Source organism: Clinocottus analis, unplaced genomic scaffold, assembly GCF_023055335.1.
Source record: "Clinocottus analis isolate CAN_PGR_092001 unplaced genomic scaffold, fCliAna1.0.p SCAF_12, whole genome shotgun sequence".
Classification (NCBI taxonomy): domain Eukaryota; kingdom Metazoa; phylum Chordata; class Actinopteri; order Perciformes; family Cottidae; genus Clinocottus; species Clinocottus analis.
The window spans coordinates 15,775,617-15,788,559 of record NW_027175843.1 but is presented as its reverse complement, the minus strand read 5'-3'; the positions used below and the strand labels follow the sequence as shown (position 1 = coordinate 15,788,559).

The 12,943-nt window shown below is 39.4% G+C and overlaps 1 protein-coding gene across 1 annotated transcript in view; it reads right to left on the bottom strand.

Moving 5' to 3' along the window:
- The window catches only part of thsd7ba (thrombospondin, type I, domain containing 7Ba), a 142,743-nt gene that overhangs the window by 44,812 nt on the left and 84,988 nt on the right, over positions 1-12,943 (bottom strand). Inside the window, exons 10-13 of the mRNA XM_068572165.1 lie at positions 12,487-12,712; positions 6,787-6,902; positions 5,758-5,890; positions 4,727-4,830 (exon numbers count right to left, since the gene is read on the bottom strand). Coding sequence (XP_068428266.1) covers positions 4,727-4,830; positions 5,758-5,890; positions 6,787-6,902; positions 12,487-12,712 — 579 coding nt within the window. The remainder of the gene's footprint in view (positions 1-4,726; positions 4,831-5,757; positions 5,891-6,786; positions 6,903-12,486; positions 12,713-12,943) is intronic.

Below are 12,943 nucleotides of genomic sequence, written 5' to 3'. Positions count from 1 at the left end.
GTATCAATAAACACATTTTTATATGTTCACACAAATCCAGATCTGCATCTCAATCACAGGACTAATGTCACAGGAACCCGCATTCGTGTTTTAAAAGGAATACTTTCCCTAATTACCAACAAAGTATTTCAGTCTGCATGGTACCTGGCATGAAGTCCGGGATAATTATTCAGTGTTGAAACAGTAACTCAGCTCTCATTAAAAGAGAAGCAACATGAATGTGGAACCTCAAAAATAGCGATATGTGAGTGACTAATGCAAGTTAACGTTTTGGAGGATTGACTAAAGTACAAACATGCCTAAAATCCATTTGACTGATTTCTATTTGACTTTTAAATTTTGCCCTTTGACAAAAACTGTTCGGCTTCTCCATGTCTGCTGAGAATGTGTGGGATGGTCATTTACATAGAAGGCCTCAACAAAGGCAGTGCAAGGGAGACGATAGCTATTATTAAAGTGTGTTTATGTAATATTCACAAGCACAGCGATAAATAAACAAACCTTTTATTTGTCATGTATGTTTTAGGTTAAAAGGGCAACAACATTATGAGATGGTTTTTATTTTCCCTTGAACAAAACTGTTTGATAAACAACTAATCATTAACAGCTGTTACAGAATTAGTCTAATTAGCTTCCCACAGAGGGAATAATTCCTTGGCCCTGTTGGCATTTAATTCTGTCCATTTACTTTGAATGGTGTTATCTCCCAACCTCATTCTGTCATCCCCAGAACCAAATATTAGTGAGGCCCAGCACTGCAAGCGCTGACATTCTGATTTTGAACTTGGAGCCATCCGTTTTTAACGTAATTATTTCAACCTCTGGTTGCCCAAGCCGAATTGCATGGCCTTTCACATCATCGCTTCTCTCAAACGTTAGCAACTTTAGTCACACTGTCTCCACCACTGACAGGGATCATCTTTAATTATACAGTCACACAGAAAGGTGAACATTTTTGAAGGGTCTGTTGAAAGGACAAGCTTTGAAGAGGCTTGCCACATTTCTATGGCGAGGTTGTAGACTTTCTTGCCGACATCACTTAAAAAGAAAATCTTACTTAATCAAGTTTCCTTCTAATTGATAGCTTGCATCAATCAGACTCATGAACATGTTTATTCAGTCATACAAATACTGAATAAGGGAAGGCCACATGTTGCCTGCATTTAAACACAGTATGTTGGAGCCGGTGTGAAGTCCATTGGTTCATTGCTTTGTCAAAGTTATTCCTTCTCCAACTTTATACAGGCTTTCAGGGTTGGCAATGGGTTCAATGGGCCAATGGGTTTTATTATGTGGAAGGTTAGGATTCATCTGCTCCAATCTCACCTTAAAATAGTAGCACATCACATCTGTGACCTCCAGCATGTCAGCTAAGCAACACCTCTCACCTCACCCGGCCAGACGTTTGCATTCATTCAACATGCAGCTTTGCATTATCAGACACGCGCCGAGATGAGAGGAAGCACTTCCTCAAGCCAAGGGAATAATGTCTTAGTGAAGCAGAAAACCCTATAGCATCTTGTTTCTAAAGCTTGGTTTGACTGGTTGTGACTGGGCTGACTTTAATCCATTGTTGATCATTGTACAGTTCTGCAACTACTGTTTAAATGTTTAATCAACACTAGACAGTAGCCATCTACTGCACCAGCTCCCCAGGGCGCCACAGTATTTCTACTAAAGCTGCCAATTTCCAACTAACACTCCTGTTCAGTAATTCTCCCAGGAGAGCCAACCTCGCAACCATGATGTTGACCTCAAGGAAAACAAAAGATGTTTTTCTACAGTGGCTGTGTGCCTTGTGCTGCTTCTCAGTTAGTGTGTTAGTTCAGCCAAGACGCCACAAAAAAAGCAAGAACTACTGTACTTGTAGTTGATAAGAATACATCTAAAACTATATAATCAGGGCGCAAGATACTAGGTGTATGGTTTGATGCATTGACATCCACCATGTAGAATCCTGGCAGCAAATTTGGGAAATGCTGGTTTTCTTAGATATTTGGATTCAGCGTGAATAAGCCTACAGATCCAAATCAATGGAAATGTGATTGTTGAGGAAATGCATATGTGCGCTAGTTATTCTGTATATATATATATGTATATATATATATATATATATATATATATATATATATATATATATATATATATATATATATATATATATATGCACAATTTCAATGGCCAGTTACATTTGAATACCAACATGCCAATCACGACATGTGATCAGTTATCAGGAAGACAAACACGTGTACTAACCGCAGCCAACAAATGCTCCAAAGCATTTAAGGTATGACACTGAATAAATCAAACTTTCGCAGAGGACGGACAGAGACACTGAACTACACAACAGTGTAACTGCAGGACTGCATTTGTTTTATGCCTGACATGAGGCGAGGGATGTGGTAAATTACACATATTACATGTTTTTTTTATTTCATTTATTAAATATCGTAGCACAAAATAATGGTTTAATGATACAAGTACAGCGGGTGTAAATGCACCAGTGACTTTTTTCTTCAGTAAGCATAGTAAGTTTATACTGTATAGCATGTATTCACCGTTAACTATTACATATAATGTAAGTTTAAGTTTATAGACTCAGACTGAAGACAAATGCAGAGGAGAAGGTGACCTACATTTTTCACTGGAACAGGATGAGTGTCTGACATGATAATGCTGCACAAGCTTGTTCATATTCAGCTTCTCAATGAAGAGAGATATTTGAAGTCGATACCATCTCGCACACCCTTCCCACAGGATGTGCATGTGAAAACTACAGTGAATATCAACTGCATGGGAACTAACACAGTGTTGAAAATTGGGAGCTTTACTGAAATTCACTTGAAGGAAATCTGAATTTCTAACAGCAAAACAGAAAATTAAGAGCTACTCCAAACGGAATAAAGCAATCTGACTTCATTACATGGAAACTGCAAAAGTAATTACATGAACACAATAAAAGGAAATAAGCTGCATCTTTATGATATCATTAGTTGTGATATTGGCAAAATAAGATTGTTTTCTTACTTTCTGAGGGCGGATGATAGCATATAAAGCTCTTATATGCTCTAAAGCTCTTTTGGGTCAATGCAGCATCTTTCAAGGTTCTTGAATAACCTAATTGAGAAACCTCTGCTCAAACTTGCTGTCATTACATCTTTGATATGCCCTTATCCAATGGCCCCGTGCCCTTAATGTGGCCATATTCCCAATTATTGTGTCCTAATTATGCCCCAATGTGACATTTACATGTCCTTTTCATTAAGTTGGTTCAGGAATTCACAGAGTAAAAGTAAACCCTGGATGATGTCTTTGTTGCTTTAAATCTATATTTAAATCCAGTGTTTCTACAGATTGCAAATTCCTCGCTGACACTTTTTGAAATGTCACAGGTATTTAACTCAGTCATTTTCTAATCAGATTCAAATAGGAAGCTCGAAAGGTCAATGAGGCTTGCTCTTAACCTGGGAAAACTACAGACACCTTCCCCATCCTCGCAAAAAAGTCATAGAAATTCACTTGAGAAATGTCAGTCATAATTATGCTGCCAAGTAAAAGTGATCGACGGTGAGAGCAAAAATACTGGAAAGTTCTCAAGGCGGCACAGAAGCCCCTGAAAGCTTCACTTGAATCACGTCCGTAAATTAGATAGAACAGCCAGTTCCCGGGATTTATTGGGACATTTACACTCCTCTAAACGAGTCAGAAATGATCCAATTAACACTCTGGCTCCTTAACGATTCGGGCCAGTGGCAGTCTGCACCCAGAGAAATGTGGTTCTTCGCGAAGGAGAGTAAACAGGAATCTGCACATGTCCAGAAAACACACAACACATCCACACCCTCCCGAGCACAATCAATACAGTGCAATACTTATGATTTTCTGTCTACAGAAATTATATATTATAATAGAGGATCATCATGATAATCATTTCTCAACATCAACAACACATCACAGCGTGTTATATGATTAAAGAGGAAAATAAAAATATATATACATTTGTCTTGAAGCAGAAATTATGTAATCAATTTCCCTCACATAGATGAAGGAACGAGGGAAGAATAAACCTCTCAATTATCTTTAATTTGTGTTTTGCAGGACATTTAAAACTAGCAAATTGCCTCACTGATAGCAAACTACATTTAAATTAGAGCATTATGAGCCTGTATCTCACTGACACTGTTCCAGTATGGAAATACAATAATGTCAATATATGTTTCTAACTCTTAATGTCTGTCTGTTTACAAAGCATAAGTGGCAATTTAATTAGCAAACTATAAATCACAGAACTCTTTAAAAGTGACTGCCGAAAAAGCACTTATTCACAATTTCAACAAAAGGCTCTTTTGGAGGAACTCTGAACGAACTGAAGAAGTTTTGAAACTTTCATCCACATGTCTGTGAGGATTCTTTGTAACAGGGCTGATGTATCTTTCAACCTGCTGCTAAGAAGTCTGACTCGCTGCATTCATTATTAGGAAACCAGCGCTGTGAAGATACCATCAAGACAACAGACAGAAAGGTTCATCTCTTTACACAATCTGGACAAATTGCCTCCGACTTTTATGTGTCCATCACTTGCTTGTTAAAAGAGCAGTTCTGAAAGGGCTATTAGGTCTCATTTAATAAGGAGAGCAAATAGATGGAAGAGCGAAGCTTCATATGGTGAGATGACAGTCGCTGACAAATGTCGACTCGAGGATAAAGAAAGAAAGAAAAAACTTGCCTCTTGTTTCTAAACCGTTTCCACAAACTTCTGCGGGTCCAGATAATCCACGTCGGACAGAATCCGGAACCAAAGTACAGCTGTGCCACTTGTTTGCTCTCCAGCTGCATGGAAACACGAGGACAGACAGACTTTGGGACTTCAGTGAGTTATCAGAGCTTTATTTACACAACAGGCAAAGGTTTCACTTACGTTATTCCATGTTTTAGGTCTAATTGGTGATCTGGACCACCTGCAGCTAGCATGCAACAACTACAATTTGTCATCTGCCGCTTCTCTAAATAGATCCATATGAAATGTATGTATTCTAATGTGCTACTTGGTTAATGTTAATAGGTAACAACTATCAAGAGTCTACCTTTAGTAAACAGGTTGTTTTACCCTTTGTATTTTTCTGAATGAAACAGCAAATACACAGTACATACAACATCTATGCTGCATATTATGATATAATAATACATATATAATATTTTAATTTTATAACAAATATATAATACTGTAAAACTTTAGTTGTTTGAATAAAGCTTGAAGACTAAACATGGGACTTTTTTTGGGGGGGGGGGGGGAGATTTGCATGTCATAGACTTGTAATGATTTTATTGATTATTGATACTTAATGTCAACAATCTGTCAAGGACATGTCTACTGGACCCAGAGGTGGAATGTAACTCAGTTTATTTGCTTGAGTATGCTTTGTCTAACTATAGCTAAAACTATAACTGTGCGATCAAGCAAAAACTCTCACATCTGTCAGTCAAAAACTTTTGCATTGGGTGTTTGGGAGTTGAACAAAAGGCTATACATTTTCATCTGATTGTTCTTCTTTTCTGCAGCAGTCAAATTTTGAACAATAGTAGTGCTGTCAAATGCCATGCTACCTGATGTCAATGTCATTATAAAACATCTCAAGTCATTCACAACAATAGTGCACCTCTAGGTGACACGTTATTCTCCTCATGTGATATTGTAGAGCAGGTGTTTTATCCTTGGATAGAAAAGGATAATGGCTTCATTAAACGTGGTGTTTTTACCTATACTCTGGACACACAGGAAGTGATTCACACTCCCTCTCTTCGTACAGGGTGTCAGGGCACTCTTGACCTCCATTAGCAGACCTCTGAATGATGGTTCTGTATCGAGACTCTGAGGCGGCGGTTGCATTTTCTGTTGAACATGAAACACAATCTTCACAAAATGTGGCAGATTAGTTGCACAGGTTTTAAGTGACTTTATTTTTCTAGGAGGAAGAGGAAGTAAAACGATACTGACACAAATGGCTTACGTCTGGAACATCAAATAAATAGCGACAGAATATCACCATTGCGGTGTAATAACTCAAAGTGGAGCTGATCCTGATTAGCTTGCCCTTGTGGCCGTGATGTCCTCCACTTCACTGCAGTCTGTTTTCGGACACACCCCACTGTAATGGTTTCATTTGGCTCACGCTCCAAGGCTCATTACACAACGCTAATTACTAAACACTGGAAATGGTGCAATTAAGAAGGTGATTACATCATCAGCGGACCCAATGGTCTACAGCATATTTACAGAGACGAGATGCCTGCTCAATTCTTTTAAAAACAATTACACACTTTTTGATTTCCAAGATACTTATACTACACATATTCAAACCCATTAAAATTCCATTTTCCTCTTGACATTTCAGCTTAATGTAATGGACAGTTTACACTGTCATTTACACTTAAATTTGATCATCAAATACACTAGACACATCAAGGGATAGCATAATTGTATGGCAACATTAGCAATCAAGTCTTTAGCATTGTAACACCATAGCATATGTGCCTGGTGTCTTGATACTGTAACGATATACAACAATTAAATGATGTATTGTGCAAAGCTGCAACTATAATTTTCATTTTGGTTAAATCTGCCAATTATGTTCTCAATTAATTAATCAACCGCAAAAACCATAGAAAAGAATAGATTTCCCAAAATGCGAGTGTAATAGCTTTTTGTCCGCAATGTCTTTTTGGTTCTCGAGTCGGGCCGGTTAAAGATCGGTTAAAGAGTTAATAGTAAATCCTGAGAAGAGCTACCTGGCACACAGGTTGATGGGCAGGCTGTCCATTCACTGAAGGGTGTCACAATGCAGTCTCTCTTGCAGGGCAGCAAACAGGGTCGGGCGGTTTCTGGACGAGCAGAATCTGAACACCTGAACAAACAGACAAACAGAGGTCTTAAATTCTCTTCAACCCCCAGGCAAGGAATGATAAACGCCCTGAGTCTCGCTGTTAACAGGACAGGGCAGTGAAACAACCGCCCTGCCCTTGACATCACACATCTCCCCGCAGAAAACAGGATTGATTACATGTCCCCCTTGCCTGCACACTCAGTAAAAAGGCCGACAAATGTAAAAAATTACTGTTTTCTCACACATCCAATTTCTTTGTTGGGAACGAATATTGCTCCATGGGAAGAAAAAACTGGAACTATTCAAGCACACAAAGTGTGTGTATTTCACAGTCAATGATGTATTGGCAATTATCTATACGCAAATAAAAATGTTTTACATTAACAATGGATCGATTGAAAGGGGGTGGCTCGTAGTGACAAACCAACAAAGAAGCATCAGCCGGCTCAGCAGTTCTTTTAGCGCTCTGTGAGGACTCTTCCATTTCTATTGTTTTGGAATTCCACCCCGCAACTCCATTCTCATCAACCTTCTCAGACACAAAAGTAATCTTGTTTCGGATTTTAAAAAAAGCTCCGTCAAACCCACATGTACACAACCAGGCCCATTACCAAACAGCAGACAGACAATGTGAAGGGGACAAGGCGGTGAAAACATTGCAGCATGTAAAGAGTTGAAGAGGCAGATATTTTTCTGAGGAGGTGGTGGAGACTAAAATAAAAGAATAAACCCAATGATGTGTCTCATCTCATTGTTCCCAGAACAAACAATCTTGCTGTTATATCTAAATTGTCTGTATGTATCTCAACCAGCATCTTCCCTCGTGTGACACACTTTTTGCTATTGTTTGAACACTTTTCTTGTAAAACTATTTAAGCTCAGAGTTTATCCAAGGTCAATGTCTGCCCCTAACTTTTGAAAGTTTGCAGGAGACACCTTGTGGTAAAACAAAATCCCAAGCTTACTAACCATCAGAAATGAATTGGAATGCATCCCAATGTCTGTTAGTTTCATACAACACAGTCAACTTCATGAGGTGTTAAAATGTCAGAGTCGGTGAGCAAAAAATAATCAATTATTGCAGCTTTCATCCAGATTTAACAAATCAATGACAATATTAAATATAGATAATTACTGACAGTTCTTCTGTTGTGGATTGCAATATATTACATGTTACATATTATGGATTACAACCACCACAACCACAAATGTGTTACCAGGACTAAATGCAGGGGTGAATCAGTTGAGTGCATTTATCACCCCATACACATGGAGAGAACCGCCACAGAAGTCTTCATGTTGTTGCCACCAAGGAGACAGAGTGTTCAAGGAGGAGAAAATCAATCAAAGTCCACAGCAGGACTGCTAATTAAACCTGAGAAAAGTGAGGATACGCAAACTGTTTACCAATGATTCATTGCTGCCACGCCAAGGACACCATTACCAGGTCTTAAAGAGCACCCAAGACTTTTACCAATTCCGTTGTTTTAAGATAGAAAGTGTTCACGCTTTCCTTCTGTATTTAGGCTGCTACATATCTTGTGTAACGTATCCGTCATGGAGCCTTTGGCTGGTGTTGTATTTTGCTCCTTGTGCAACCTTGAAGTGGTACTGATTAATGCAGCTATGTAAAAATCAAATAAGTCATGAGCTTTGATGTCTTTATCAACAAGCAGCCACACACCCACATCCCCCAACACAGACACACACAGAGACATCCCAATTTCATTTCAGAGCGAGTGACTTCCTTTGCCCGACAACCAGATCCAGGTCTCAGTAGAGATCCAGCATGGTGCCACATCCTACCGACTGCAGAAAGCCAGCACGCACAGGAATGAGATCAAAGTATAGCAAGGCATAAGGCGGCAAGATACATAAAACCCCATCCTTCCCCTAATGTATCCCTCCTCTTCTGTCTCCCTCTTTGCAGCGATGCATGCCAGAGGGCATGGCAACGCAGCTGTGGGAATCCTGTGTAGAGCGCCCAGAGAGAGACTGCAGAGTACAGTCTGCTGTGCCACTGTGAGACGGTTTGGAACAGGAAATGTCTCTCACACATTGTTGGTTATTATAATTGCAACCTAATTTGTCAATTTGATATGATACAGAGTTGGTTAAATACTTCATATTTCATGGAACATTCTAAAGTGTAGCATGGAGTGAATACTTTACTTTTGTGAGTGTGTTACAGCCCAGCACAACCTGCTGTGGTTTATCGACACAGATGTGTCCAAAAATAATGAAAAACTAAATATGAGGTAATATCGTTCTATAATATTGTTTTGGCCTTTTCAATCTTATTGTGGTGAAGTTAACATTTATAATTGTCGTGGCAGGATATGTTGGGAAAAAAAACTACCCGTGTACAATACAAAATGTTATAGGTTACTCTTATTACCACAGATTTAGTTTGTGAATTGATCTTCGATATGTTTCCAAGGGGAGCGTAAACTAATGAAATAAATAATAATAAATCCATCTTGTGTGAGGTCTGAGGGCTCTGTACCAATACCAAGACAGACCCACGAGCCACTTTGCACCGTGGAGAGTATTGCTAAGCAGGAACAGCGTAGACACTTCCTGACTGGAGTGACCCTTCTCAATTACAACATCAACTATGTTCAGGAAGCAAATGCTCCTTCTGATGGGATCGATTATGAGATATTAAAGAAATTCTTGTATTTCAAACATATTCTAAGATGCACAAAGGGTAAAAGTGATGGACATTGCAGTCTAAATTCTTCTCTCTAGCTCCATGCTGTCCTGTTTAAGTACATGAAGCGCGCATGTCTTCTGGATATTAATCCCATCAAATGCTTGGGAAGTTAAGCCAAATCTCTGCTGTTGACTCACAGTAAAAACCCTGATCATGTCTGCATGTTATGAAGAGCAGAAATCAACTGAACAGCTTGTGTTTGGTGCTGTTCCACTAAATTAATATTCTGCAGTTATATATGAATAGCAAAGTATTGATTGACTTCACAACTTTACTGTGTAGGCCAGATCTGTTGTGGAGCAGAAATGACAGCTTTCATTAAAGCCTCAGTGGTGGGAGAAGGGACGTTCATAAGAAAAAAAGCCTCTCCATAATCCACTTTATGGCCCTGTCAATAATATATTGCGCTGAAGAAGGGCAAACTTTGTGAATTATTTATAAATCTATTTTCCTGGTGTGGGGTATAACATCATTACAGTGACAGCACAGAAGCCCTTAGCAGTGTTTGATATTGTATTGCTGAAAGAGGAGTAGATAATGGTGGAGCATAAGCAAAATGCATCTCAGGTTCACAAAAAAATACTAAACTCAGGCAGAAAACACTAAAGAATGCATAATATACAAAACTCTGGGGACAACATTTCAGTCGACCAAGTCCTCTGGGTCATTTGTCCGTAAGTGAAAGCACAATACATAAACAATACATCTTCAAGTAAAATACTTTGGGGATCTTTAATCATAGGCGATTTTTCTTAAGGAGAAACATGATCACTTCTCAACTCCTCCCCTAGATTTTACAGAGCTGCTTTACTCCTCACCGATAATTTATCATTCGTTTCTCTCGGGACGTATTTTCTAGTAGCTACAACTCAGAAAAGTAGCAGGTTCAGATTTAGGGAGGGAGGGAGAACATATTTGTAGTTCTGAAAGGGCTATTAAGGATTTTCAAAAGGTCCATTCTTAAACGGGCGTAATGACTCAAGAAGAGACACTTGAGTCATAATATATCACATATTTTTTAAGGCATATCATTCTTGTTATTCACAGTGCAATGCATGTGATTCAGAGCATGAATATTGCAGCCAACACTTTCTGATCAGAGAAAATTGTTGTGTTTTGTGTGTGTGTGTGTGTGTGTGTGTTGTTATCTGAACTTCTCCTTGCTTTATTGACATAGCAGGCATACTTTTAGTGCACGCTCGTGCATGCGAGCGTGCCCCGCTGGTTAGCTTGCAGCAACCGCTCTGCACTGTGTACGATGGTTGCAGCCGATAACGCCAAAGACGTTGTTGCAGAAACATAGCGCCCTACAGCCCCCCCTCAGGTAAACACTGTCAGCTCAGCCATCGCCATGTGTAGTGCTGTTGAGAGGCAACAGAAATGCTCCCAATCTCATAAGAATAGGGCTATCAAAATTTTACAAAATAATGTTTGAATATTGATTCTAGAAACGTATACACACTATAAAACTATACCTACCATACTGTTTGTTTATTTGTGCACATTACGTCTATGGCAAAGTGTTCTAACAGTGTTCAGATTCACCAATTTGCACCGAAAGTGTTTTTGACATCCTTCACTCGCACGAACAGATAGCACAGAACAGATACTGCTCTATTATATTAAATATATCAATCCACACGGACTCCGTGAGACGGAGACCTCCCACACTTGGTTGTGCTTTGAGTGAAGCGTAATCTGCACAGACAGCTAAATAAAACACACAAATACCCCGCTGAATATGTGGTTTGAACTTATTGACCATACCTTTATTTATTGACCATGTTCTTCCAGTTTGTTTGTGAGCTCGCCTGTTTCCCTGCAGGCAGATTCCCCTCACTTGTCACGGTGGGCGGACAAATAAAATAAATAAATCAATACACAGGCCCACAAACGCGGTTTACTTCTTGCGCACATGAATATTATTTTGGTTCCTTAAATGTCTGCTGTCAGTCAGCCTGGTGAAGGCCGGTTAGAGAGCCGCTGTGCGCTCAGCTCTTCAGGAGATGCTGCTGACGGACGGTTAAAGACATTTACCATTGAATTCACAATGGCATATTACATTTTATATGCAAATGTATGTTGTTGTTTCTATTCCAATACATAAGTATATGTATATATATATATATATAGAATATGTGTTTGACAGCTCCAATCTAATTAGATAAAACACTGCTGCGGGATGAAACAACATATTTACTTATTTTCATTATTTATTACTTTACTCTAAATAAACCGGACACACTAGTGTCAATTTGAAAAAGACCTGCTCAATGTAGACTACTGTAGGTCATCCACAAGGAATATCTCGACGCAAGGTATTGATAATCCTAACCCCCTTAATTAGCCTCTGAAAAGCATGCAGTATTTAATATACATTAAACTATGAAGATCTTTAATAATATCCACGTCTTATGATCAAAAAGATCCTTGAAAGTCTGAACATGTGCGTAGTTAAAATCCCAATTCTGAGTTTCCGAGACTGTAACTACATATGGCATTGCCACTTTGATGTACACATAAAGATGACATGCCCTGTATTCACCTGCGTAACACTGTTTATTTTCAGAGCATCAGCCTCTTTTTTCAGTTGTTCCCAAAGAGGAGACAGCGAACGTGTACGTGGCCGCAGAGAGAAAAAGAGTGAGCTGCCTTTTTTTTGTGCGGCCACTCCAAACGCTTCTCGTTAAAAATCTCTGAAGTTTTTTCAGAAAAGCGATGTTGACGTCACTCAAACACGACATAACAAAGCGGAAAAAGCCCCTTTGTGGTCGTAGATTGGCTAGGCGGAGACAGCTCAAAGCTTTTCCAACAAAAGGCTGGAATGGTGGATTTTTGGCAATAAAAGACACTATAAGGCACTCAACAGTGCATGGTCGGGGAGTGTACCTTTTACTCGTCACAGGTCCAACGTTCATCTTCACACAGCTCACTTTGCGGATCTGAACACCAATAGCACATGTAGAGGTTTCATTTTTGGTTCCATTGAAGTCCATGGAGTCATCCTCTATACAAGGACCCCAGGCCGAGGCCTCCCAGTAGAACACCGTACAAGGGTGGTCGTTACAGACTCGCCACTCCTCCAGGGCTGGAGCCGCCGGACACTCCTTCCCTCCTGGCCACCAAGACACAGAAAACACAATGACATGAGAACTACAGTATAAGTCTGTAATTCGACACTGAAAAAAAAGTGAGAAGGCACAGTTTTGCTGTTTTTATGAGCACGCTTAAACTATTGCTAGCCTAACAAAACCGCATTATTATGCAGAGTACATGCCATCTGCAGAGAATTTAAAATACATTTCACCTGAGGTAACAAGCTGAAGTTAGCTGCTGGAAGTCAAAT